A 27203-nucleotide genomic window follows, 5' to 3' on the forward strand; every position below is an offset into this window, starting at 1 on the left:
CGAGAAAACTTCTTTTACTAAATCTTTATACACTTAAGATTACAAATCGATAAAATTGTTGTGAATACAATTCCAGTGCAACTTGCTCTATTTACAAAATATAAATACACTTGTATATACAAAATAATATTGTCGAAAATTATTACCTAATAGAAAATACAGTATCTTTGTTTCCTTAAAAATTACCTCGTCTTCTGCCCGCTCTTCAGCATGTTTATAATCTTGCTAAAAACCCTCGTCGGCGCCGGCGGCAGTTCCACCAAATTACATTTGAGTTTGAACTCTTTATATTTTTCCTTCACTCCTCCCACTAATTTCGTTCTGTATTTGAATGCGGTGGAGTCGACCGCCGAGGCGGTTTTAATACAGTCGTCTCCACCAAATTCACAGATCCTGTAATGGTGCAAAATTGCAGCGTCCGGTGGTACATTCATTGTCCCATGTCCTGGAATAAACTCCCAAACGAAATGATTCCCAGCTTCCACGACTAACTCCGGGCGACAAATATACTTGGAGCGTTGTTTGTGAGGGTGGAGTTTACTACGTCTTCTGGTCTTCTTCAGAGTAACCAAACCTGCGGCCACTGGGTCGTTGGTATCGTAGACTGAGTCGTCGTCGCCCCATTGGAGGTAAAAGAAGGCGTTTTGAAAGGAGTAAGCACCGGTGGTTCGACTGTTTAGTCTGTTGTTCAAATATCTGGAAAAAAACGGAGATTAAGCTGTTGCGCTCAGCCATCACTGTTTTATTCAAAAGGAGGTTTTACCTCCACAGGTGTGTGCGTGTGAAAAGTGCCTTCAATTTTAATCACTCGCTGCGATTAAAACAGCTCTTTTACCGTCAATACTCACTCGATAAGTTGCGGAAGAGTCTCATTGTTCCGCGGTATGATATATTCATCGAGATCTATTAAAAGAACGTGCGAGTACAGATTCATGGAACGGTAAAGACAGTCGTTCAATGCAGCGAAAAGTCCTTCCGTTCGAATTTCTTTCTGAGATAACATGTTGAGCTGCCACGGTAACAATGTGACTAAACCCCGATCCACGTAGTCTTGCAGAATGCAGCCGACTTGAGGGCCGATCGTGTGGTTGTAAAACGTGAAATGTTCCACCCCCATAATGCGGTTGAGTTCGATGAATTCCAAAATTTGGAGCGCCTGGAATAATGGATCTAATTGCGTCGAAAGATTATTCAAGTCACACTTCACTCACCCTGTTATAGTCGAAATGAAGTGGCTTGATGCAAACAGCGAACTTGTTTAAGGGTTTCCCCGAGTCGTTGTAGTTGTTAATAACGGCCAGTAAGTTAGCAGGAGGTGCTTTGACCTTCGTCACTATCGACACACTTGTAGGAACTGTCTGATTCAGCAACAAAGGACATAACACAAAACAGGCGCTGTACTTCAGATTCCAGTTCTCTCGAATCACTTTAATTTTAGCTTGGACAGTTCTTGAAATGAAAGTGTTGTTGTCGTTGGTGCGGTACCACAAACGACACCACACTCGCTCTGGTCCTCGGGTTTTTGTTGCTCCGATCACACGCACGGATCTTTGGCCTTTGCGGGTATCAAAAAAGGCCGAAAATACGAAGAATTTGTACCTGGGGGAGGAAAAAATCACTCTGAACTGTGACCTGGTGGGGTGGTACTTACCTAGCGCCGTTTACGTTCTGCCAAGAACCGTTCGTTGGGGTTATATGAGATGGAAATGACGGCAGGGAAGTCTCCGTGAGCACTTTGGAGGCCTGGGGCTCTTCGTCAACAACGGGGATTGCTGCGGGATGCCCCAGGAGCAACGCCCCCACGGTGTCTTCCATGTTGGACACCGCCCCCACGCGAATTGATATGTAGTCGTCGCTCTGCAATAAAAAACGTTACCCGCGTTACCGTGACGTTTAAGTGACATGGACTGGGAAGATGAAGACGTGAAAGAGTGCCTCCAAGCAGTGGTAAATCTCTCGACAACAGCTTTCAACTTTGGATACATCCCGTTTATTCTCTACCTGGGGTGGAAACTAGGCCCCGATAACGGTTGTCGAAGTTTCCAATTCACGCATCTCCTCCTTAATTACTGATTAAAATATCTTACCTGAAGAGCGTCTTCGTAGTCCCGGTCCTGTTGGTGGTGGTGATAAGTGAGAGAGCCGTGTCTAACGAGGACTCCCGCCCCCCTGCCTCGCTCGTCAATCAGGAAAATTTCAGTGAAGATGATAATACCGAACACGGCGAAAAACATCACCACGATAAAAAAACTCATGTTGGCCCTTTGTCGGCTGCGGAAGTTGATGTATTTCTTTTTCCCTCCGCTGCTCGACCCCATATTGGTAATTCTGGAAAAAAGCACATTTTCACAGTGTTGTTCGCCCCACGACTGGCTATTTTTAGAAAATGGCAGTGATAAGTGAGAAATTCGGTGTAGTCGATAATAGTGGTGGAAATAAAATACTAATTGCGCTGTGAATTGTTTATTTGTTCTAAATACAAAGAGATAATAAAACCACGAAATGTTAAAACCTCTTCAAAACTGCGATAACAAACTTCCTCTTTCCGATAGAGCGTGATTTTAAAAATGCAGCGCATCCCGCATAAACCCGCAAATTTTTCAAGAACTCCCTAAAATCCCACATTTCTCATGCCCCATGTGCCACATCGAATACTTAATACTCCCAACAAACATAACTCCAAGCTCTCCAATTTATTTCACGTAAACATTGTAAAGTTTGCGTGGTTTTGATACGTGGGATCGGTGGCACGAAACGTAGCAAAAATTCAAGCGATGAATTATTAGATGAAATCGAAATATGGGAGGCTATTTTAAAGGTCTGCAGTTCCTCGGGGAGTTTAGATAAGAGCCCAGCACTAGCAGTAACAGTATTTTGAACGGTTCTGATAATAAATAAAAATGGAAATTGGAGGGAGTATATTTTCGTTATAGTGGCGCATTGCGTGCTCGGACTAAGCGGAAAGGTGCTGCTAATTGTTCGAGTTGGGAAAGTTTAATGAGGGAGTTCCAGGCTTGACTGGAAATAAAAAAGATAATATAAGTGGAGTTTCCTTCCTTTCTTTTCCAGGGAGTGCGTGGGAGGAGGATCATTCCAAAACTTTCATTTTTAATAGTAAAAGTAACGCGAAATACGTACAAACACTAAATCAGTTTATAAACAGTTTGCAACTATGACTATTGTCATCCACTTATGGTTTAAGTACTGTTGGCTAATACCTACAAATCCGACACATCCGCGTATCGCAAAAATGATGTTAAATAAAACTATTTTGTGATCAAAAAGGTACTTCTCTTATCAGTTGCCATACATTCAAGATGAGTCATTTTTTAAGCTTTTCAGACATAATTAATTTATTGATTAATTGAAAGACGATAAAAATATGTTTGGGCTTTTCCTATTCATTGTTTCGTCTAGTTCAACCTGTAAAGTAGACGCCGCGCCATTGAAGACTCTTCAATAAAATTTCTGACGTAAAAGTAGTCAATAAAATAGGAAACGTAGCAATTTTATAACCACATTTATCTCCTGTTGCTGTTTACAGTTACAGTAAAAATACGATCTAATCACAATACCTATCGATGTCATTCGAAATTGGCGAAACTTTATTATGTTTAATAATAACCCGTCGATACGACTGATAACTATAACAATAATTTTTCCCGTGTTGCTATTGAAAAAAGTCTGAAAAAAAAAAATCTCTTGGGTCACACAACAAGTAATAACTACAATATTGGATTGCATTGAAGGCAGCCCTCAAAACGGCTTCCACTACACTTAATTTTATTGTACTGTGAATGGAAGCGCAAAGATAACGGTGGAAATGACGTCTGCTTGTTATTTTATCTAATTTAAAATTTCTTTCGCGAAGAAGTGGGACGATTTAAATAGAATTGTTGCTGATCTACGTACGCTACAGTTATTCTCAACTTAATAAATTCTGATCGTTCTTTTCCTTTTTTTTGTTGGAAAGTTAGGAGAGAAGTCTCACGGAGACTGGATTTTTTTTCGGGATTCTGAACGGAGGTCCTGCTCGAGAGATTTTCATTTCTTTGAGTGGAAAATACCACACAAAAACCTGGCCTCCATGAAATCGATTTTAGATTGTAGAGGTAAATAGCAAAATTTTTACAGCACGCCACTAATCCTGGCATCGAATTTAGAGTATAATATGATTAAAATTAAAGAATGGGGGCGAATTATTCAGATTCATTCGTTTTGTGATTTTTTTATTTACATACATATAGAAGTAAACGTCTTTTTTGAAACCTTTTTCGGAACAAATTTTAAAAATTTGTATTTTAAGAACGAATAAAAAAAATCAAAATGTGTGTCCTTTCGCCTGTAATTTTGGCAGTCATACTGATATTGTAATCAAATTTGGGGTAACACACTTTTTTGACCTGTTTATGAACTGCACCTAATCTCATAATTTTAGACCAAAAGTAACAAATTTTAGAAAAAATTAGATAACAAATAAAAATTTTGGAAATGGTTATCCTTTCGCTTGTAATTAAGGCAATTTTCGTGGTATTTTATTGAAATTGGGTGAAGATACTTTCTTTGATCTGTTTATAAACTGCGCCAAAATCAGATTTAATAAAGAACGAAAAAAAAATCGAAATGTTTGCCATTTCGCCTGTAATTCTAGCAATTTTGGTGATATTGCAACAAAATTTTAGGAAGACACTCTCTTTGATCTTTTTATGGACGCACATCATTAATCCTGTATTCGAATTTAAAATCTAACGGTAATAAAAATTTTGAAACATTTTGTGAATTTTTAGAAAATCTTTTTTTTAGGTATTGCTTCTTTTCTGTCTTGAATTCCTACAATTTATTTGAATTTGGTGGTCGTGGAGTTCCTTTTTAAAAACTTTACTTTAGAATTTTCATGTCCACAGAAAAATTTTAAATTCTAAATTCTTTTATATTCTACATTTTAATTTACTTATGGGTAGATCTCCTAAATTACTTTTAGATTTTAATTTAATCGTAAAATATGTAAATAATGGAACATTCGAGGAAGCAAAGTAATTATTTAATCAAAAAACTTCTCTTTAATTAAAAACTAGTTAATCCGCTTATTAATTACAATTTCGTAAATAAGAGAGAGTTATTTATAGCAAGTCGTAAAAAATATTCTTGTTTATGTCTATTGTTAATAAAAGTCCACATATTGATCACAGCAGTTCTATAAAAAGTGTAAAAAATTTGAACGTTCTATTTTTATCACGATTTGCTTGATTAGCCCCTGTTTATTGACAACTGCTCGTATAAAAAAATCTGTTCTAGAAAAATCAAAGTCAAATTATGAAGTCCATTAACAAACACGATAAATATTTAAAGGTTTAGTTCCAAGGTAATAAGAAAATTGTTATGAAATCTTGTTCCTTTCACGGATGAAAGCGTAATTAGAATATTTAATTAATTCAGAAATGAAGTCTTTTGATGACAAAACAGTCGTCCCAATTTTTTAGCAGTTTTAAGCAACTCGTGGATTTGTAACTGTGCAACAAAATATCGATCCTAACATTAATTATGTAAAGTTTGCCAAGTACTCCAAGAAGTACATGTATAAAACACAATTACCTTCTACGATCCAGTAATTGAATGCTAAATAAGTAATGTTTGGTTTACCTTTTCATTCGCGTGGATAGAATAAAAAATGTGATGTTTATGTGTATTTTAAATTCGATATTTACACTACAGATTAACAACAAATCAATTTGTTTACCTAATATTATCGAATGCTTCTTTGATAAGAATAAATTAAAAAGCTCACCTTATATCGCCTGTTGAAACCTCCTTTTCCGACTCATTGTGGTCTTCAGGTGCTCTACAAAGACACCTACCACTCACGACTATCAGCTGACAACATTCGAGAGGGTGCTAGCATTGTTCTGACCATGTAAAGACCGTACTTTCGAATTCTACCCCTCATTCATCATATATCTACCAATTATTCAACTCCAACGTGTTAATTTTTGCTTGTGGGAGAAACAGAATGGCAACTTTCATACCTGCCCCAATACCAACACGGACAGTAAAATGGATAAAAGCTTTCAGAACCGGAAAGCTCCGACTGTTTAGAGCTTGAAACTTATACGCATGCGTTTCGTTTCGCATTCATACATGAGCAGGGACCGTCAATCGATGAGATTGCATAAAATTGCGGACTAGAACTGGAATGGTGGAAAACAATTACCGGAAAATTTGGTTTTGTATGTGGAGGGCTGCTCTATATAAAAGTGGGTATTCTTCCGATTTCTAATGCCAAAATGGGGGGGAAATTATCGGGGATTTTTTCTGAATGGGGGGATTTCTTACTTGGACAGATGATCGAAGAACGGCGCATCTTGAAATTGCAGGCTTTAATGAAAATCGGGAATTAGACGAGTTCGACGCATTCTTTTGTAAACTTTTTGAACAGGCGATATTTGGAAAAGTTGCGACTTTTTCTATTAGATTGGGAACATCAACAAGAAAATTTAAGAGTTTTTGTTTTTTCGCTTGTAATTCCGGCAGTTTTCGGACTATTGTAATAAAGTTTGGGGAAGACACTTTTTTCTGTTTGTTCAATGCGTCACTTCACACAATTTTAAATCTACAGTAACAAATTTTTGATTTTTTTTAGAGCACAAATTTTTTTTAGGAATGTTTAAAGTTGACATGGTGAAAATTTTGATTTTTCGCCTGTAATTCTGAAAGTTTTTGTGCTCTTGCAATAAAAATTGGGGAAAACATTTTCTTTGACTTGTTTTTAGACTGTGTCAAATCTCAAAATTATAGAGCAAGAGATACAAATTTTAGAAATTTTTATTTTGAGTGTGAATAAAAAAATGTTGAAAATTTTGATATTTCGCCTGTAATGAAGCTTGGGGAAAACATTTTCTTTCACATGTTTTTTGACTGCGCCAAATTTCAAAATTATAAAGCAAGTGATACAAATTTTAGAAAATTGTATTTTAAGGACGAATAAGAATATGTCAAAATGTATGTTTTTTTTGTCTGTAATTCTGACAGTTTTTGTGCTATGGCAATGAAATTTAGGCAAAACATTCTCTTTGCTTTGTTTAAAAACTGCGCCAAATCTTAGAATTTTAAAGCACAGATACAAATTTTAAAAATTTTTATTTTAACGGCGAATTAAAAAAATATTGAAATGTTTGTCATTTTGCCTGAAATTCTGGCAGTTTTTTAGCTATTGTAATGAAATTTGGAGAAGACACTGTTTTTCATCTGTTTATGAACTGCGTCAAATCTTTAAACCAAAACTCACAAATTTTAGATTTTTTTGAAAACGAATAAGAATTTTTTTGAAATGTAAAGTTAACTTTTTCTTTACGACCGTAATTCTGATAATTTTTATGCTATGGCAATGAAATTTGTGAAACACTGTTTTTGATCTGTTTATCGATTGCGCCAAATCTCAGAATTTTAGAGAAACAAATACAAATTTTAGAAATTTTAATTAATTTTGAGGAGGAAAAAAAAGTCGAATTTTTTGTCTTTTTGTCTGTACTTCTGGTAGTCTTCGTGCTATTGCAATGAAACTTGAGGAAAACAATTTCTTTAACCTGCTTATAGACTACAAAATTTCTCAGTATTTTAAAACAAAAGATAAAAAAAATTAAATTTAATAAAAAATTGGCGAAACGCTTGTCTTTTCGTCTGTAATTCTAGCAGTTTTTGTGCTATTGCAATAAAATTTGGGAAAGGCACTCTTTTTGATCTGTTTATGAACTGCACCTAATCTTAATATTTTAGATCAAATGTAACAAATTTTAGAAATTTTTATTTAGAGAACGAATTAAAAAATCGAAATTTTTGTTTTTTTTATAATTTTGGCAGTTTTTGGGCTAGTGCAATAAAATTTGGGGAAGACATTGTCTTTCATTTGTTTACGGTCTGCGTAAAATTTCAGAAAATTAGACCAAAAGTAACAAATTTTAGAAATATATTTCAGGATGAAATAAAAAAATTAGAAATGTTTGTTCTTTCGTCTGTAATTCTGGCAGTTTTTGGGCTATTAGCGTGAAATTTGGGGAAAACACTGTTTTTTTCTGTTTATGGACTGCTCTAAATCTCAGAATTTTAGAGCAAGAGATACACATTCTTTTTTAAACTTTTTGAAGTCACCATTTTTCTATTAGATCGATAAAACTGACAAGAAAATAGAGGCGCTTCAGTCAAAATTAGAAATTTGCAAGTTTCTCCATAGAAACCCGCTTTCCCACATTTCCTTCAACTCGAACAAGTCTCCTCCCATCACAATTTTCTCCATCTAATCATGACCACAGCTTTCAACAAAGTCCGCCGCGTGCAAGGCCACGAATGCACCCTCCCTCAAGAAGACGAACTCATCACCCTCTACATAAACGGAGGTCTCTTCGTCGACTTCCGTCGCAAATTTCGACAATACCTAATGGTGAGTGCCGCGAATCCTGAAAGCAAAGCGGTATTAAGATCAACCGCGCAAATCCGATTGGAAGAGTCACGACACCTCCGCAAGTATTATCACATGATTCATCCATTTAGTGAAGCTAGGATTACTTGGGAGATGATCATGATTGTGGTGTACTTCAGTTTGTTGGTAGTGATGCCTTTGGAGTTGGGGACGGCTGCTACTCCCCCTTTGGTTTTGTACTTGAAGTTTGTTTTGGATATCTTCTCCTTAGTGGATATCGCGTTGTTTTTCTGGACGGGATATTACGACGTGCAAAGGCACAAAGCGGAAATGAAACCTCGACGGGTGTGTCAGCATTATCTTTTTCCGCAGTTTATTTTTGATTTGGTTTCGTCGTTACCGTATAATATGTACATCACTTTCGCAAACAAGCCTGAATTGGAGAGGCTCAAGTACTTCTATTTGTTTAAATTGACGAGGTTGCCCACACTGATTGAATATATCAAGAAATTTTGCATCGTACGACCTCCACTTTTGTATTAATAGTTAATCAAAGATTTTATTAGAGGATGGATCTTTACAGCTATAAATTGTCCACCATCAACTTCACATTGTTTTTCTTAACTCTTGTCTGGTGGGGAACTGCTCTAACTCTTCAAGTTTACGCGATTGTTGAAGGATACGCCCAGGAGGAAGACACGGAAAATGTCGATATTTTTACTCCAACGATGGAGGCTTGTTACCAAATCGTCAGAGCTTTTATGTTGGTAGCAATGAGCAACATACAAACTGATAAAGCCCTGTCAATGCTGTTCAATATTATTTGTATTCTAGGAGGAAGCATCCTCAACATGGTAATTTTAGGTGAGTACACCACATTTTAGGTGAGTGTCCCTCAACTTCTTTGTAGCTCAAGTCATGCAGATCTACCGCCGCCACTCCAGTTCCAGGAACAAATACGACCACCTCATCCAAGAAATTGGAGAATACATGAACTACAAAGAGCTCCCACCTACCACAAAAAACAGAGTTTTCCGTTACGTCGAGTTTAAATTCCAGAAAAACATCTTCAAAGAAGGCGACATTCTCAACACTTTATCAAAGATCCTCAAACAAGATATTCTGCTCCACAATTGTAAGAAAATGGTGGAAAAAGTGGATTTCTTTAAAGGTTTACCGTCTTCTCTAATCCTCCGCTTGGTTTCAAAACTCAAATCCGAGATTTATCTCCCGAATGATGTCATCGTCCAAGCTGGGATTGCAGGAAATGCTATGTACTTTATCTATGTTGGTTCTGTCGCTATTTATGCAACTACTGAAAAAGAAGTAATGTGTCGCATCAGTCGGACAGGTTTTTTTACGTCTTATTTTAGATTTGTCATCTTGAAGATGGAAGTCATTTTGGGGAAATAGCTCTCATTATTAACGAGCCTCGAGTGGCTAGTGTTATTGCTGTTACAAACTGCGAAGTGTACAGACTGAGTCGGAAAGACTTTTTAGAAGTCTTGGAACCGTATCCTAACTTGACGAATAAAATTAGAGAATCGGCTTTGACGAGACTAAGAAATACTCAAAGGGCATTAAAAGAGGAAAAAGAAGAGACAGAAGAGTTGAAGGAGGAGGAAGTGGATGAAGAAAGCGTAGAGGGCGAAGATGATGAATACCTAGAAATTAAATATTAGTTTGAGTTTATATTACAGTTTTCGTATTTTTATTAAAGGCTTCAATTTTTTCGTTTGTCTAAAATTTTAAAAATGGTGGATGCGCCAGGCTCAATCCTAATCTTCTTTCTTTTCCTTTGTATCTTCTTTATCTTTTTTTTTTTAAATAAACGCCTTTTAAAAAGGGGATTAGGGTCCTTTGATAATAAACCTCTTCAAAGTCTAATTTTATATCACAAATAAATTTTAGAATTTTTTTTACCAGTAATTTTGCCTATTTTTGTGTTATTTTAATAAAATTTGCTAAATCTTAGAAGTGTAGAGTAAGAAATACAAATTTTAGAAATTCTATGTAGAGGACGAATAAAAACAATTCAAACATTTGTTCTTTCGCCTGTAAATCTATTAGTTTTCATACTGTTGCAATGAAATTTGGAAAAAACACTCTCTTTGGCCTGTTTCTGGACAGCACCAAATCTCAAAATTTTAGACCAAAAGAAACAAATTTTAAAAATTTTTATTTTGAGAACGAATCAAAAATTTTTAAATTGTTTTGTCCTTTTGCTTGTATTTCTGGCAATTCTTGTGCTATTGCAATGAAATTTGGGAAAACCACTCTTTAATACCTGTTTATAGAATAGGCCAAATCTCACAATTTTAGGCTCAAAATAACAAATTTAAGAAATTGATTTGGATGACGAATAAAGAAATTCGACTTTTTCTTTGATTTGTTTATAGACTCCTTCAAATCTCAGAATTTTAGACCAAAAGAAACAAATTTTAGAAATTTTTATTTTAAGGGTGAATAAAAAAATTAAAATTTTTGTTCTTTAGTCTGTAATTCTGACAATTCTTCTGTTATTGCAACTAAATTCAAACAAGATATTTGCTTTAATCTGTTTATGTTTTGCGCCAAATCTCGGAATTTTAGAGCAAATGAAACACATTTTAGAAATTTTTCTTTTATGAACAAATCAGAAAATTTTCGTGTTTTTTGTCCTTTTGTCTTTAATTCTGGCAATTTTCGTGCTATTGTATAATAAATAAAATTTAGGGAACCCATTTTTATTTGTCTATAAACTACTTCAAATGTCAAAATTTTACACCAATTGAAACAAATTTTGTAAACTTTTATTTTAAGGCAAACAAAAAAATCGAAAATTTTTATTATTAATTTGTAATTCTGCCAGTTTTTTTGCTAATTGCAACAAAATGTAGGAAAGACACTTTTTTTTGGTTTGTTTATGGACTGCGTGAAATGTCATAATTTTAGACCATAAGTGACAAATTTTTGAATTTTTATTTAGAGGAAGAATAAAAAATAATAGAAATGTTTGTTCTTTCGTCTATAATTCTGACAGTTTTTGTGCTATTGGAAAAAATTTTAAAAGCACTCTCTTTGATTTGTTTATAGATTGCTTCAATTTTGGACTAAAAGAAACAAATTTTACAAATTTTGGTTTTTGGGACGAAAAAAAAAAAATCGAAATTTTTGTTCCTTAGTCTGTAATTCTGTCAATTTTTCTATTATTGCAACAAAATTCAAACAAGAAATTTGCTTTAATCTGTTTATGGACTGCGCCAAATCTTATAATATTAGACCAAATGAAACAAATTTTATAAATTTTTATTTTGAGAACGAATGAAAAATTTTTAAAATTTGTTGTTCTTTTACTTATAATTCTGACAATTTTTTGAGAACAAATGAAACCACTGCGCTGAGCTAAGTTCTGGATCTAATGCAGTTCAAAAATTAAAACTAGACTCGTTTATTAAGAAATTTTTTATTTACCAAAAAGCGTACGATTATCATGTAACCTGTATACAGGGTGTGCTAAAATATAATAATTTAATATCACCAAAAAATTGGCATTAAAAACTAAAACTCCAAGCCCTAGTCGATATCTTCTTGCAATAACTAAAAGCCGAAGGTAACCTCGGGTAATGCGCCCCCGGAAAATTAAACTCAACCGAAAGATTGAACATGCCACTGGAGGATCTCTCTTCATTTCTAACGCTTTCTTCATTCTCTTTAACAAATGTATAAGGCGCGTAAGCTACTGGACAGTCAATGTCAACGACGACTTCTAATCCTAAATGTGGAACTGTTTCTTCTTGTTCATCCAACTGCTCGACATTTAGTACAACTTCGTGGTTAACCTCATCTTCTACGTCTTCATCGTTTTGTTCTTCCACATCAAATTTCTGCATGTATCCAGCTAGAAACGCCGGTCAAAAAAATTAAGTTGGTTTGTTCATACCGTCATTCATTGCTCCGTAGCAGAAGAAGGTGTCGTGGACATCGCCGTAGCCAGTATACACAATCACGCTCGGTTTCTTTAGAATGGGATTCGGTCGCACCAGAACCTCTCTCTCGTAGTGTTGTTGCTGCATAAACATTTCCGTGTGAGCTAAAACAATCCTTCGAACTCTCATATGCATCATCCGTTGCTTCTGTGAGAGAGGCATTTCTTTGTCTGGTGGTACACCAAACGCCACAAACCACGCGTTTTTGAAGTAGTAGCTGTACTACAAACAACCATAAAACAGTATCACACTCTACTCTTCGTACTTTGGCGGAAAAAGTATTGTGGATAACTCGCTGGGAGACGACGGTTTTTATTGCAAAGTTTGCACAGTCTAGGAGATCCACAATTTTACAGCCGCTGCTACTCAAACAACGTCTTGTCGGTTCTTCGGTAATTTTATCGAAGTGGATGCAGAAAGTTTTTGTTAAGTAAATTATGTTCTTCACTTCTTCGGGTAAAGCCTTGAATAGTAATTCAGAACTGGGGTAACTGAGTGGGTAAAATTACGTAGTCTCTAACGACGGCGGGGCCATAAATTCGGTACGGTTTTGTGGTAAATTGGTATAAAACAACGTCATAAAGATCTAAAATTAGACCCCCATACATGCACGCCTTCTCAGTGCGATAAAATTCGTTATAAACGTACCGCCAAATGGTGGCCATAATCACAGTTTGCTGAAATGGAGATTTCAACGGGTACTGACAGTCGTACCGTCTTACTTGGAAATTCAGAACATCCAGAATATTTAACATGCGGCAAAAACACTTGATTTCCATGTCGTCATGACTGTAATCAATCGCCATGAAGATTTGCGATGTTAAATCCTTCAACTTCTTCGCCACGTTTCTGAAGGACTTATTCAGCAAGTCTTCAGCTGCTAGTTTGAATTTCCTGTTCACTCTTCGGACTCTTTCACCTGAAAGTTAAAGTCTTTGGAGATAATTCAAGGAGGAACGTACTGAGCTCGTGAAAAGTGATGAACTTGAAGACATTCTGTAGGATTTCTAGAGGCATCGTCATGATGGCATTTTTTCGTTTGAATTGGTTCGGATTAAAATACGAACAAGTGGGCTCCTCTCCATCGTCGATTTTACGTCTCTTTGATCTTAAGTAGTACGTTCCATCGAGGTCCTCCATTTGTGTTCCAACTGATTTTGAATATTTTATGTCAAATTAAAGTTTGATGGAAACTAGCCTGATTCCGTGAAAAGCAATTAAAGTTTCTGTTTGCGCGGAATTCGCAATGAGTAAAGTTAATTAAAAATCATTCGCTCGCTCGCTCGCAACAAATACTCAATATTTCCCAACATTTATTATCCAAATATAGAATACAAAGTATTAACAATAATTGACATGCAACATGAATACCTCTGGACGGCTCACATGTAACGATAATTTACATCAGTGAACGTAATAGTCGGTGCGGATCTTGGATTTCGATGCGGACATGGACCGTGGAAGTGGCGCCGTAAATCACCTGAAGCCAAATTTTCCTAAAATGAACTGATATTAAGCCAATTTTTTTCAATAAAATCAATTTGACCTGGCTGTAGTGCATGGAACACGCGGCGCGTGCTCGATGATGCAATTGCAATAAAGCTCCAGTCTGTTGAGGAAATTGTACTCCATCAATTAGGAAGTTGGCGCCTGGACGACGTAATAAATCAGGAGTTTCACTCAGCCCTAAACAGAAAGAAATTTACTGAGATTCGCGGCAGGGTTGCCACCTTACAAGATTGCATGCATTTAGAATCTTTACAAACTATGAAAAATCTTGAGAATACTAAAGAATTCCAGAGAATTGAAAAATCTAATCAGGACTCTTACTGTCAGAACTAATGCTGCTGAAGAGTGACGACCCCACGATTTCCTCCCTAATCCGTGCTAATCTCTGCCCAGGATCCTCCCCAACCAACCAGTAGGTGCACATTTCTCCCTTTCCCTGAAATCAACTAATAAAATCACCGCTTCTTCGTATTTCTCCCAGTTACTTTAATGGGTATGACACCCCTTTCTTCACAAGTGTAACCTCCCAACTTCTGCAGAAGTGTAAAAGTAGCGTGCGAGATATGAACCCTGAAAGCTTCTCCTGAGCTCTCCATTCTTGACGCTGTGTTAACAGTGTCTCCAAACAAGCAGTACCTCGGCATCTTCAGCCCAACCACGCCAGCCACGCAATGTCCAGAATGGATTCCGATCCGTAACTGAAGAACTTCACCTTGTCTGTGCTTTATTTCAAATTTGCGGATTTTGCTGAGGAGGTGAAGAGCCATGGAGGCTATTTCTCCAGCGTGGCGGTCTCCATTTCGAATGGGAAGACCACTGACGACCATGTAGGCATCGCCGATGGTTTCCACCTGTAAAACTACTGAAAATTGGAGTCTTGAGAGAGTTTCATACCTTGTAGACGTCATAATGAGAGATAATCGAGTCAAAACAAGTGTACAGGTCGTTCAATAAATCAATAACTTGGAGCGGTGTGCTCACTGCGGACAATTCGGTGAATCCAACGATATCACTGAAGTAAATAGTGACACAGTCAAAGCTCTCTGCTTCCACTCGGTCTCCTCTTTTGAGTGCTTCAGCCACGGATCTAGAATTTCACGGATAAATTTGTACAACTAAAATTTGTCGTACTTTGGCAGCATTCTGTGGAGGAGCGCCTCAGTTTTCTTTTTTTCTTCAGTGAGTTGGTTGGTGCGCTCTTGCACCAAACCTTCCAAGTTATAAGCGTACTTTTCCATAATCGCCAGCATGTTATCAAAGATGTTCGGCTTCAAACCTGATTGCATCTCTTTAAGATGAACTCTCACGTACCGGATATCCGGTCTTTGTTCGGGCTCTTCGTGCCAACAAGCCCTCATGCATTTTAGAACGTAATCGGCGGCTTCTAAGTTCTCAAGCGGCGGGCGTAAGGGAATTTCTCGGATTTCAACGATTTGGCTGATGATTTCTGTAACTACAATTGTAGATTCTGAAGTTTTATTTTGACTCACCGAATGGCTCCAAGGCGAGATCTCCCCAGGGTCCTTTCCTCCCCATTATCTCGTAAAAGACAATTCCAAAGGAGTAGACGTCTCCTTTTTGGGTACCTCTGAGGGGGGGATTGGAGTCTCGTAATAACTCCGGAGCTCTCCATAAGGATCTTCTTAAAGTTTTATCCTGTGCTTTCGCGTCTTCTTCGCCTGCTTTAAACTCATGCAGACCAAAATCAGTAATTTGTAGGACCCATCGGCTATCAATCAAACAGTTGCTCGATCTTAAATTCCCGTGGGACACAATATCGCTGTCGTGGAGATAAATCATTCCCTACAAAACAAAAATGTAGAAAAAGAAACAGAATATTCAAACACCCACTTTGAGGATGTCGGTGACCAATGACGACACAAACATGTTGTCCAAGTGAAGATCCTCATTTGCCAGCACGTCTTCAAGACTTCCTCTAGCACTGTACGCTGTTAAGATAGCAACATTACCATGATCAACACTCGCTCCAATAAACGGAATCAAATTCTCGTGTCTAACTTCACGAATTTGCTTCAATTCTTTTCTGATGGACCGTGTGAGGTCCACCGATTTCTTCTTGAGATATTTTATACCAACGATGTTGCCTTTGTACAAACCAATGTCTGTGTAAGCTCGTTTTGGTGAGGATTCTGCCAGATCGGCGATGCTGCTACTGGGAGCATGGAAAACGCTGTGGCGACAAACTTGGATCTAAAATTTTTTAGGAAATAAATTGTTTGGTTGGCAGAGTGGTTTTACCATGTTTTTATTGGAAAGTTCTGTAGTTTCTGTGGGAATTATGGTGACGTCTCTCATGTCGATTTTCCATAAAAGACAGGCTAATTTGTGCTCGTAGTGGTAATGTCTGGAAAATGTAAAATCGTGATTAGATTGTGGAAATGTGAATTTGTTAACTCAGATATTTCTTTACGGCCGTAATTCTGGCAATTTTCATGCCATGACAATAAAATTTGGGGAACGCATTGTTTTTTATTTGTTTATGGACTGTAGCAAATCTCAGAGTTTCAGAACAAGAGATACAAATTTTAGATATTTTTATTTAAGGGACGATTAAAAAAAATTAACTAATTGTCTTTTTACCTGTAATTTTAGCAGTTTTTGTGCTATTGCAATGAAATTTAGGGAAAACACTCTCTTTGATTTGTTTATAAACTGCGCTAAATCTTAGAATTTTAGAGCAAATGAAACAAATTTTAGAAATTTTTGTTTCGAGAACGAATAAAAAAATTCTAAATTTTTGTTCTTTCGTCTGTAATCTTGGCAGTTTTTGTGCTATTGCAACAAATTTTGAGGAAGACACTTCTTTTGATATGTTAATAAACTACATTAAATCTTACAATTTTAGACCAAAATTAACAAATTTTAGATTTTTTTCAAAGAACGAATAAAAAATCTTAGAAATGTTTATCTCTTCGTCTTTAATTCTGACAGCTCTTGCGCTATTGCAATGAAATTATACTCTTTTTAACCTGCTTATGGACGACGCCAAATCTCAGAATTTTAGAGCAAGAGATACAAGTTTTCAAAATTTTTATCTTGAGAGCGAATAAAAAATGTCTAAATTTTTGTTCTTTCGCTTGTAATCCTGGCCGTTTTTGGCTTATTGCAACAAATTTTGAGAAAGACACTTTCTCTGATCTGTTTATAGATTACGTCGAATTTTAGAATTTTAAACCAAAGATAATACATTTCAGAAACTTTATTTAAAAGGCGAATAAAAAAAATTGAAAATAATTGTTCCATCGCCTTGTAATTCTGACAATTTATAAGCTACAATAAGAAAATTTGGGCAACACACTGTTTTTCATTTGTTTTTGAACAAATCTCAGAATTTTAGACCAAAAAGAGACTTTCTTTAATCTGTTTATGAACGACACTAAATCTCAGTATTTTAGACCAAAAGAAACAAATTTTAAACATTTTTATTTTAAGAGCGAATAAAAAAAATGAAAATTTTGTTCTTTCTTCTGTAATTCGGGGAGTTTTTGTGCTTTAGCAATGAAATTTGATTTGTTTATTGACTGTGCGAATTTTCAGAATTTTAGAGCACAAGAAGCAAATTTTAAAAATTTTCATTTTAGGAACAAACAAAAAAATTAAAAATTTTGTTCTTTTTACTGTAATTCTGGGAATTTTTATGTTATGGCAATAAAATTTGACAAAGACATTGTTTTTGATCTGTTTATGGACCGCGCCAAATCTCCGATACGAAAGATACAAGTTTCAGAAATTTTTATTATGATGATCTTGCGCCAGTAATTTTAGCATTTTTTGTGCTATTGAAATAAAATTTTAAAAACATTCTCTCTTTGATTGGTTCATAAATTTCAGAAGTTTAAAGCAAAAGATACAAATTTTATAAATTGAAAAATAGTCATTTATGAAATAAATTTAACCTTCGATTCAGAGATCCTTCGAAAAATTGATTTGTCTGAGTAGATTTCATAAATATTCATTCTATTCAATTTTACATAAAAACTTACAAAGATGTGAATAGTAAAAGACTGTAATTGAAAGATATTTAATTATACCCTTCAAGTACAGAGTTATCCCTTAAGCCATTGAGCTCATCATCGTCAGCAATTCCCGAGTTATTAGGAAAAACCGATTCTTGCATGTTACAGAGTGATTTTTCTTAGCATGCGCCATGAAATAGCTAAGATAATTACTCTTTTTTGTAGAAAATAACTGAATAGAACAGAAATAGAACTTGTGCTATTTAAACATGAAAAAAACTCTTTTACGAAGATCAGTTTTGTATTTTGTAATTCTCGCTCCCCATTTTCTCTTTGCAACACTCCGAATATCGATTTTTTTTAATAAATTCATTTTTAATCAAAAGTTTTTCAATTTTTTTCGATGTTCTTTTCTTGAAAATTAGTATCTAACTAGTGACATCCAATGCTTAATTTTCACATACTTAACGCCAAGAAGCATTCCAATCAACAGAATCAGCGACATAAGCGACATGCTCGCCAAAAACCTCCAATCAATTTTATAAATACACTTTTCCCCATTAAAACCACATCTCGGCTCAGCCATAGGTAATTTCCCACCAACCCATTGAATCGGTCTGTCTTCATCCAAATACCTAAATTCCTACAACAAAACCGCAACTACAATGAACCGATTTCTGTCAGAACCTTTACCCTTACGGGAAGGGCTGAAGGTCCATTGCTGCCGTTTGATTGATATTGGAAATATCCAACAGGTTGCATACTCATTCGAATAGTTCCATTCATTTCTTGATCGTCTAACAAGGCGACCACTGTGAAGTTGCCTTCGGCGTCGCCGTTTCCATCGATAAACACCTAAGAAGAAGGTTTTGACTACAACTATAAGAATAAAACTTACGTCGTATCCTTGGATGGAGTGGTAGGATCTATTAACTATTCGTCTCAGAATAGCCGTCCCATTTCTGGGATCTTCGTTGTTTTGGAAGACTTCAGTCAAAGCCCGAGCATAAATCATAACAGCGTCGTATAAATAAGCCGCCTGAATGGGAACCTGGAATATAAACATCCCTTGTTAAATTTGAAATTCATTAACCCGGCGCATCCACCATTTTTTCTTACCGATATGCTGTTGAATATTTTATGATGATAAGGAACGCAAAACGGCGGTTTGGCCGAAGATGCTTTAATCTTCTCGCAAACGTCCCTAAAATAAAAAATCATCTAACATTTTCTCCCCGTCAAACTTACATGTATCCCGGATTTCGAGGATGAGAAGGAGTAAGTTTGAGCACTGATCTAAATCCCATTACATCGCTTACATTACCCCACGTCTCGCTCAAAAAAGGATCAAGATAATCTGTAATTTCAAATCGTATGTAAATTTAACAACATAACATCAATTTTACCGCGCCGAATTATTTGAATTCGCTTATTGGGGTCATAGATCTCGTCATCAACAGAGATGACAACGTAGTCTCCAGAGTCTAAGAGTTTCCGCCGTTGTAAACACTTGATGAAATCGATTAAAGCGATATGCTCACCGACGAAAACATACACTGAAACAGTTTATTTTGGTTTATTGTTTGCTCATCAGAGCGGGAAAGTAACAAAAAGGGAAAAACACGAGTGAAAAGAAAATTAACGACCCTGAAAAATGAAATCTTTCCATATTGAAATTATGTATTGTTGCGGATCCCAGGATGTCGGTCAAGGATAAGCGATATAACTAAAAAAGGAAACAAACAACCGCAGTGGTTTTCTTTAATTAGATTCAAGAAAATATTCAAGGAAACTTTACGCGTTCTCTTTGCTCAACAGCGATAAACGTTTGTCTTTGTACGAAAAGTCGTTACTATCGAAAGGTTATTTTATTTGTTTGAAACTGAACTTTTCTGGAGTCTACTTTGTCTTTTTAGACAATAAAGATTTCAAGTTCAAGAATGAGTTTATCTCGTGTTTTAAATTTTATAGAAATTTATTAATACGACGTTTACACAAGCGGGGGCAAATATTTGACGCGAATTTCTGGTACGGGAATAGTTATTTACATGAGTCGAAAAATGACGCTCTCCTGAGAAGATGAATTTAAATACCCACGCTCTCGGGTACTTTACGCCTCCGAGTCAAAATGGGTTTGATTACCCAAATTTTTAAATATGTACGTCCAAACCATGTCACAGTTTCTGAAGCTTGATGAAGGTTTTTAATTCTGTGCGTTGAATTTTTAGAAAATTTTATATTTTTCTAGAATTTTTAGGTTCTTTGAATTATCTAGATCTTAAAAGTTTTTTCATTCAGATTCTTCGGGGAAATACCAAAACAAATTCAGTTAATTCAAATAATTGATTGTTTTTGTAGATTCTCCAACAAATTTCTTAAACTGAGTGCTTAAACCTTTCTTGATTTTTCGATTTTCTTTAATATTTTAAGTTCTTTTGATTGCTTAGATGCCAAGAAATATTTTGTTTTGTTTAGTGGATGATCTATATTTTCGTCTTTCCTTTCTTTCAATTTCTTTGGTTTGTTAAGTTTTTTGCATTTATTGAATGCGATTTATTTAAGCTTTGAAATATTTTGGATTTTTTTATGTGCTTTGAGATCTTTAGAATATTTCTGGTAGCGCAGAATTTTATTGTGCTGCACAAACATTCGGTAACTTTTACTTCAGCCTAAAAGTAAAACAATCGAGAAAATTTATTAATTATTACACAACGGTTTTACGCAACCACGTTCATTTTTTTTTAAAGAAGTGCCAAACAATTATATTTTTTTTTCATAAAAAAGCTAAATAATCAGCGATCATATCATAACAATCATTCATTAAAGTTCATTAGTCGAGCTCGGAATTTAGTACAAGAAAGTTTGTGTTTGAAGTTTTTAATTTAAATTGTTTTCAAACTCGAAATTTTAGTTTGACAAAGTTGAAGAATGTTATACAGGTATTCAGGTAAGTATATAAATTTTTTTTTTGTTCTAGATTTTTACACCTTGAATACTAATTAGTTCTTAAGTTTCTTAGTTAGTTCAAAACAGGCTCACTAATTAAAACTTTTCCTAATTGTATATCTAGAAAGTCATTAAAATTAAAATCAAAATAAGATTTTTGAAGCAAATGAAATTTTTATTTTGAGGACGAAAAAAAAATATAAATGTTTGCTCTTTTGCTTGTAATTTTTGTGTTATGGTAATGAAATTTGATGAAGACATTCTCTTTGATCTGTTTATAGGTTTGGCAAAATCTCAAAATCTTAGAGCAAATGAAACAAATTTTAGAAATTTTTATTTTGACCAATGAAAAAAACATCAACATTCTTTTTGCCTTTTATTTTTTGCCTATTATTTTGCCTATTATTTGGGAATTTTTTGTGCCATTGCAATAAAATTTGAAAAAAACACTTTTTTGATCTACTTTTGTAGTGCGCCAAATCTCAGAATTTTAGAGCAAAAGAAACAAATTTTAGAAATTTTTATTTTGTGGTCGAATAAAAAAATTCAAAATGTTTGTCCATTTTCCTGTAATTCTGGCAAATTTCTTCCTACTAGAATGAAATTTGACGAAAACACTTCATCTGTTTATGTACAGCGTTAAATCTCAGAAATTTGGAGCCAAAGATACAAATTTTAGAAATTTTTATTTTGACGACAAATAAAAAAAATCTAAATTTTTGTCCATTCGTCCGTAATTCTGGCAGTTTTTGTGCTATTCCAATGAAATTTGAGAAAGGTACTCTTTTTGATTTGTTTATAAACTGTTTCAAAACTCAGAATTATAGAGTGATAGAAGAAAATTTTAGAAATTTTTATTTTGTAGACAAATAAAAAAAAATTGTTCTTTTGCCTGTAATTTTGGCAATTTTGGTGCTATTGCAATGAAATTTGGGGAAGACACAGTTTTTGATCTGTTTGCTTATAAATTATTAAAGTCTGAAAAATTGAGGGCAAAGAATACAGATTTTTGAAATTTTTATTTTAAGGACTAAAAAATATTCAAAATTTTTATCCCTTTGTCTATAATTCATGCAATTTTTGTGCTATTGCTGTAAAATTTGGTAAAGGCACTCTCTTTTATTTCTTTATGGACTTCGTTAAATCTCAGAGTGTTGTGGCTAATTTTTTTTCTGTTTTAGATGTTTTAAAACTCGAAATTTAAGTGGATTGTTCTATATTTTATATTCCTCAAAAACCAATCAGTTCAATCGTTCGTAGGAGACACTAAGTACAACTCCAAATTTTTTCATTTCACTAAACATGATCTTTATTTTCAATTTTTACTTTTTAATCTCTTCGATCTTGCCAACAACTGAAAACACACACAGCACGTTTCTTATAATTCAACCTTAGCTACAACTAAGTTTCTTAATAAACGCACGCCTTCGCATCTTTCTAATTCGCCTTAATCTCTTTTCCCTTACAAAAAAGTGTTGTGAATTTACGCAATAAATGTAATTAAAAAAGTCATCAAATTAATTTTGAAGCCTCTCAATCTTGAGACATTTCGGTAAGATTCACAGTTTAATAACAATGTCACTTTATTAACATCCATTTACCTTGATGAAAGTGATTGGCGTGCGGTTAATAGTGTTATTGAATGTATTGATAGGAGAATTTAATCAATCTTCTTAGAGAAAATAAGGTAGAGCGTGATAGGTCATGCAGGTTTACCCGAGTCACATGTCATTTCCAGGCAGCGGGTTTTTGTAGTCATAAACAACATTTCAGTGCCTTTTTGTCGCTTTTAAGAAATATTACAGTGTCAGCTCGAGGCGAATATTCTGTTGAGTCAAGAGAGAAAATTATAAAATGATAACTGAAAAAAGATTTCTTTTCGGGTGGAGACAATGAAAAATACTCACCTCGTGTCTTCATGTAGGTGTCAGCCACTATATTATCCATCTGTTCAATATAGTGCGGAATATAATCAGAATATTGTTTAATATCCGTTACCGTCAGTCCATGAATAATAGAGAGTTCCTAAAACAATGCGTAAATCCCCGGATTAATATTGCATTTTCCGAAGTAACTCTGTTTATCCGTCCGTCCGAAAAAACACTCTTTTTATTTGACTTTCCACGAAAATTCCCATCGACAGCTTTAATTACAACGTCACGGGAGCGTGCTACACACAGTCGTAATTAACTTTTCCAATAAAAAAGTGCCTAACCTGTGTAGGAGGTTGTTCACACTAATTTATTGACACAGCTATCAAAAACAAGTCAACGCTTAAAAAACGTGCGCTTAACTTTACAAGAAAGTAAACAATCTTAGCTTTGTAAATGTAATAATAATGTTTACATCCCCACCTCGATTGCTTCTTGAACTTCGCTCGCTGAAGCAGGATGCGTGCCGGAAACAACGACGAAACGATGCCACTGGAACGCCCTCAGCAACGCCACGACGCTTTTCGAGACTTTACTTGACGGTGGAAGAGTCCGAGCGAAGGTGAAGAAGACTTTCTTATCAGAAACGCGCGTGTCGCTGCATTTCTGTAAAGGAGAAAATATGATAACCTGGCGACGAATAATCTATTTAAAGCGCTCGTTGTTTACAAAATCTGCGATATTTGTGCCACCCCTGTCTGTTTAATTATCAGGCAGCACCCGGAAAATTGTCCCGCCGGCGAAGATTTTCCTAATAATTCCTAACTTTAGAGAGAAGTCACGTTTCGTGCAAATTGATGTCAATATACTTACGTAGGAAATCATTGGGAGATTCCAGGCAGCCGCCACCAGCGCTTCGCTGGAACAAGTGTCGTCGGGGCCGATGAAAGCAACAGTTCCGTTGTCTCTCATTTCGGTCATGACGCGGATGGCTTGAGCTGCCAAAGAAGATTTGCTGCGAGTCAAGCCGGAGGCGGGAGAATTCGTGCCAATGTCCGCTGTGACGTAGCGCAAGCGGCGGCCGGGCAATAGCTCTAAAGGAAGATTTTGGTTTCATTATTATTATTGTTTCAGGGGCGACTTAACGTGTCCCCGAAGCACAGAAAAGTGACTAAAAGGTGAATAATTAACAAAAGATACTGATTGGACAGAAAATGGGAAAATTCAGATGATGGAGAGTTTGATGAAGAGTTTTCCATGAAAAGGAAATGCGTTTTGGAACATTCTATACAGCAAATTTTTGTTCATTCGTCTGTACTTCTGACAGTTTTTGTGCTATTGCAATGAAACTTGAGGAAGGTACTCTTTTTGATTTGTTTATGGACTATCCCAAATCTCAGAATTTTAAAGCAAGAGATGAAAATTTTAGAAATTGTTAATTTGGAGACGAATAATATAAATCAAGATTATTGTCCTGTTGCCTGTATTCTGCCAGTTTTCGTACTATTGCAATAAAATTTAGGAAAGACATGTTTTTGATTTGTTTATAAATGACCTCAAATCTCAAAATTTTAAAGCAAAAATACAAATTTTTAAAGTTTTTTATTTTGAGAACAAAAAAAAATCAAAATTTGTATATTTTCGGCCAAAATTCTGATAATTTTTGTGCTATTGTAATGAAATTTGATGAGAGCACTCCCTTCAATCTTTTAATGTACTGCGCCGAATCTCAGAATTTTAGAACAATAGAAACACATTTTAAAAATATTTTAACAACGAATAAAAAAATAGAAATGTTTGTCTTTTCGCCAGTAATTCTAACTCGTGCTATTGCTATGAAATTTGGCAACAACACTCTATTTGATTTGTTTATCTCCTGCGCCAAATCTCAAAATTTTATAGCAAAAGAAATAATTTTAAAAATTTTGATTTTGACGACGAATAAAAAAAATCGAAATTTTTGTCTTTTCGCCTGTAATTCTAACAATTTTTATGTTATGGTAATGAAATTTAGTGAAGATACTCTTTTTTTGATTATTCAATAGGCTCTGTCAAATCTCAGAATTTTAGAGTGAAAGATGAAAATTTTAGAAATTTCAATATTTTTTTTGTCCTTTCGCCTGCCATTCTGTTAGTTTTCGGGCTATTGCAATGAAATTTGGGGAAAACACTGTCCATAATATGTTTATTATAAACTGCTGCAAATCTCAGAATGTTATCTCAAAAAATACAAATTTGAGACATTTTTATTTTGTTGAAAAATAAAAAAAAATAAAATTTGTATCCTTTTCCTTATAATTCTGACAAATTTCGTGTTATTACAATAAAATTTGACAGATACTTTTTTTAATCCGCTTATTAGTTGTCCAATATCTCAGAATTTTAGAGCAAGAGAAAAAATTTTTGTTTCAAAGGCGAATAAAAAAAATCCTTGTCTTTTTGTCTGTATTTCTGGCAGTTTTCGCGCTATTGCAATGAAAATTAGAAAAAACACTGGCTTTGATCTGTTTGTGTACTACGCTTAATCTCAGAATTTTAGAGCAAATAATACAAATTTTAGAATTTTTTTTTTGGCGACAAATAAAAAAACTCGAAATTTGTGTTTACTCGCTTCCAATTCTGGCAGTTTTCGTGCTATTATAATTTATATACTAAAATGTAGGAAATATACTGTTTTCGATTTGTTTATAGATTGTCTAAATTGTCAAAATTTTAGAGCAAAAATACAAATTTTAGAAATTTTGAGGAAAAAAATTTAAAATTTGTATCCTTTCGCCTGTAATTCTACCAATTTTTGTGCGATTGCTATGAAATTTGGCGAAAACACTTTCTTTGATTTGTTTATGTACTGCACCAAATTTCAAAATTTTAGAGCAAAAAATACTAATACTAATTTTAGAAATTTTTATTTTGAGGAAAAAAAATCAAAATTTGTATTTTTTCGCCTACAATTCGGACAATTTACCTGTTTTCCCGGAAGTGCGAGGGTTTTGAAACATTCTGTATACATAAATGCATAAATAAAACAAAACGATCCAATTTTTTTTATTTTTTTTTTATTTTTTATTGCTTTTCTCCGACTTCTGTCTTTTTAAATTTGTATGTACTTACTTAAATTGTCTTTAAATTTCCTTCAAACTCTTTCAAATTTCTTTAGTCTTTTCTTCTTTAAATTTAATGCTTTAGAATCGCTAGTTATAATCCAGGAGAGAAACATAAAAAGCAAAGGCCAAAAAAGAATAAGAGATCTAGAAAAAAAAAACTTTTTGGAAACTTAAATGCGTACTTTTTGTAGGTACTTTTTATTTTAATTTATTACAATCCTCCTCAACAATACTGCAAAGCAAGAAAAATGAGTTCGAAGACGTTTTGTTGAAAAATAAAGGATTCTACTAAGAAATTTTATTTTCTAGAGAAAATTAACGGAAAATAAAAGAGTTAAGTTAAGAGTTAATAGTTTCGTTAATTGTATTGCACATTTAAATGCGCTTACCGAATCATTTTGAGTGTATTGCTGATATCAATAAAAATTCTCATTATTTTGTTTATTCTTTTTAATTTAAAAGTGTTGTAAAAACACAATTTCCTGAAATAAAATAAGGAAAAAAATCAAATTTTTCAAGTAAATTTTACCACCAACCTGCGTCGTCATTGACGGCTTCCACGGCAAGAGGCAGCGCCCCCAGAACCACCTGAGCTTGTCCATAAGCCCCCAAAAACCCAATGGTAACCGCCTCGCTAAAATTATGTGCGCCTGTTCCCATCAAATAATTGTACAAAATTTCATAATCCTGACTCGTGCTGTTTGAATTATTACAAGAAGTGTGGTGATCTAACCCGAAACAAACACTAACATAATAAAAAACAACCAACAAACTTTTCATGACTGGCAAGTCCTGAAAGACCAAGTCATGTTGAAGTGCGCGCTGAAACTGAAGCGAGTTTCAGAGACTTGAATTTATTTATTCTCGTATTCATCAAAGGTTCATGAATGAAATTTATGGGAGCGCTTGCGCTCCTATTGTTATCAACAGGTTTACTGAAGATGAAATTCTGCGTGCAGTGGAAATTTTACAGTACCTTCAAAGGTCACCAAGAAGCTGGAAAATTGACAAGAATTCTTTACAATTGTTGCTATTTTCAGACTGATTGGTTTTGAGGGGTTTCACTTGGGGAATTGTGATTTTTCATGCGAAAATGTTTTGTCGTTGTTTGAACAAAATTGCATCAAAACATGCAAAAAACCACAGGCACAAAGTATTGGAATGAGATTGGGATTTATTTGATGCAATTTCTGTAGAAAATTGAGGTGGGAGTTTTGTTTCAACCCGGCGCATCCACCATTTTTCGCAAAATGAAATTGGAACAGTGCGGATAGTTTATATTACGAATCGATATTTTGGGAGTTTGGGAAACTAAAAAAAAGGAAAATGGTGCGAAAGAGATATGCAAATATCGGCAATCGGAAGTAAAATGTAGTGAACGCTCGTCGCGCCTTGGTGTTCTTGAATTTTTTCTTTTT

The 27203-nt window shown here is 34.8% G+C and overlaps 4 protein-coding genes across 5 annotated transcripts; 1 reads left to right on the forward strand and 3 right to left on the reverse strand.

The window, feature by feature from the left end:
- Window positions 1–9: 9 nt before the first annotated feature.
- On the reverse strand, window positions 10–6107 carry LOC148171746 (uncharacterized). The gene is made up of 6 exons (XM_088041066.1): window positions 5786–6107; window positions 2088–2328; window positions 1652–1857; window positions 1212–1599; window positions 849–1156; window positions 10–696 (listed from the first exon to the last, which is right to left on the reverse strand). The coding sequence occupies exons 2-6, from the start codon at window positions 2316–2318 to the stop codon at window positions 183–185; spliced, it is 1647 nt and encodes a 548-aa protein (XP_087897192.1). The 5' UTR covers window positions 2319–2328; window positions 5786–6107; the 3' UTR covers window positions 10–182.
- A 1974-nt stretch (window positions 6108–8081) lies between these two features.
- Window positions 8082–10092, forward strand: LOC148171747 (potassium/sodium hyperpolarization-activated cyclic nucleotide-gated channel 4-like). The gene is made up of 4 exons (XM_088042354.1): window positions 8082–8929; window positions 8977–9274; window positions 9321–9736; window positions 9784–10092. The coding sequence occupies exons 1-4, from the start codon at window positions 8294–8296 to the stop codon at window positions 10090–10092; spliced, it is 1659 nt and encodes a 552-aa protein (XP_087898480.1). The 5' UTR covers window positions 8082–8293.
- Window positions 10093–11417: 1325 nt separating this feature from the next.
- LOC148171748 (uncharacterized) lies at window positions 11418–13518 on the reverse strand. The gene is made up of 10 exons (XM_088042355.1): window positions 13341–13518; window positions 13101–13297; window positions 12888–13055; window positions 12644–12841; window positions 12333–12600; window positions 11952–12290; window positions 11876–11905; window positions 11760–11807; window positions 11620–11647; window positions 11418–11502 (listed from the first exon to the last, which is right to left on the reverse strand). The coding sequence occupies exons 1-10, from the start codon at window positions 13516–13518 to the stop codon at window positions 11418–11420; spliced, it is 1539 nt and encodes a 512-aa protein (XP_087898481.1).
- Window positions 13519–13699: 181 nt separating this feature from the next.
- On the reverse strand, window positions 13700–26565 carry Gyc32E (Guanylyl cyclase at 32E). Of its 2 annotated transcripts, none has more exons than XM_088040592.1 (19): window positions 26322–26565; window positions 23555–23775; window positions 23165–23347; window positions 22718–22835; window positions 19271–19420; window positions 19113–19221; window positions 18984–19068; window positions 18763–18915; window positions 18564–18719; window positions 18329–18507; window positions 16147–16252; window positions 15739–16098; window positions 15378–15690; window positions 15019–15334; window positions 14782–14974; window positions 14373–14738; window positions 14209–14323; window positions 13925–14064; window positions 13700–13874 (listed from the first exon to the last, which is right to left on the reverse strand). In XM_088040592.1, exons 1-19 carry the CDS (start codon window positions 26563–26565, stop codon window positions 13761–13763), a joined length of 3621 nt encoding a protein of 1206 aa, XP_087896718.1. In that variant the 3' UTR covers window positions 13700–13760. The 2 variants fall into 2 exon arrangements, with proteins under 2 accessions (XP_087896718.1, XP_087896717.1); XM_088040591.1 differs by having other exon boundaries at window positions 18558–18719.
- Between the last annotated feature and the right edge of the window lie 638 nt (window positions 26566–27203).

Source organism: Gnatocerus cornutus, chromosome 7 (assembly GCF_029298725.1).
Source record: "Gnatocerus cornutus isolate USDA-ARS CGAHR chromosome 7, icGnaCorn1.1, whole genome shotgun sequence".
Classification (NCBI taxonomy): domain Eukaryota; kingdom Metazoa; phylum Arthropoda; class Insecta; order Coleoptera; family Tenebrionidae; genus Gnatocerus; species Gnatocerus cornutus.

Bases quoted from the DNA above. Each gene is read 5' to 3' on its own strand.
- LOC148171747 (XM_088042354.1), top strand. From the start codon at position 8,294: ATGACCACAGCTTTCAACAAAGTCCGCCGCGTGCAAGGCCACGAATGC. The intron at 8,930-8,976 runs GTACGACCTCCA...AGATTTTATTAG, and splicing joins ATATCAAGAAATTTTGCATC to AGGATGGATCTTTACAGCTA. The intron at 9,737-9,783 runs GTAATGTGTCGC...GTCTTATTTTAG, and splicing joins ATGCAACTACTGAAAAAGAA to ATTTGTCATCTTGAAGATGG.
- Gyc32E (XM_088040591.1), bottom strand. From the start codon at position 26,565: ATGAAAAGTTTGTTGGTTGTTTTTTATTATGTTAGTGTTTGTTTCGGG. The intron at 18,720-18,762 runs GTAAGTTTTATT...CCTTCTTCTTAG, and splicing joins ACTCCATCCAAGGATACGAC to GTGTTTATCGATGGAAACGG. The intron at 14,975-15,018 runs GTACGACAAATT...GTGAAATTCTAG, and splicing joins CTCCACAGAATGCTGCCAAA to ATCCGTGGCTGAAGCACTCA.
- LOC148171748 (XM_088042355.1), bottom strand. From the start codon at position 13,518: ATGGAGGACCTCGATGGAACGTACTACTTAAGATCAAAGAGACGTAAA. The intron at 12,842-12,887 runs GTAATTTTACCC...TTACTATTCAAG, and splicing joins CCGCCGTCGTTAGAGACTAC to GCTTTACCCGAAGAAGTGAA. The intron at 11,808-11,875 runs GTACGCTTTTTG...GAACTGCATTAG, and splicing joins ATACAGGTTACATGATAATC to ATCCAGAACTTAGCTCAGCG.
- LOC148171746 (XM_088041066.1), bottom strand. From the start codon at position 2,318: ATGGGGTCGAGCAGCGGAGGGAAAAAGAAATACATCAACTTCCGCAGC. The intron at 1,858-2,087 runs GTAAGATATTTT...TTTTTATTGCAG, and splicing joins ACTACGAAGACGCTCTTCAG to AGCGACGACTACATATCAAT. The intron at 697-848 runs GTGAGTATTGAC...GTTTTTTTCCAG, and splicing joins ACTCTTCCGCAACTTATCGA to ATATTTGAACAACAGACTAA.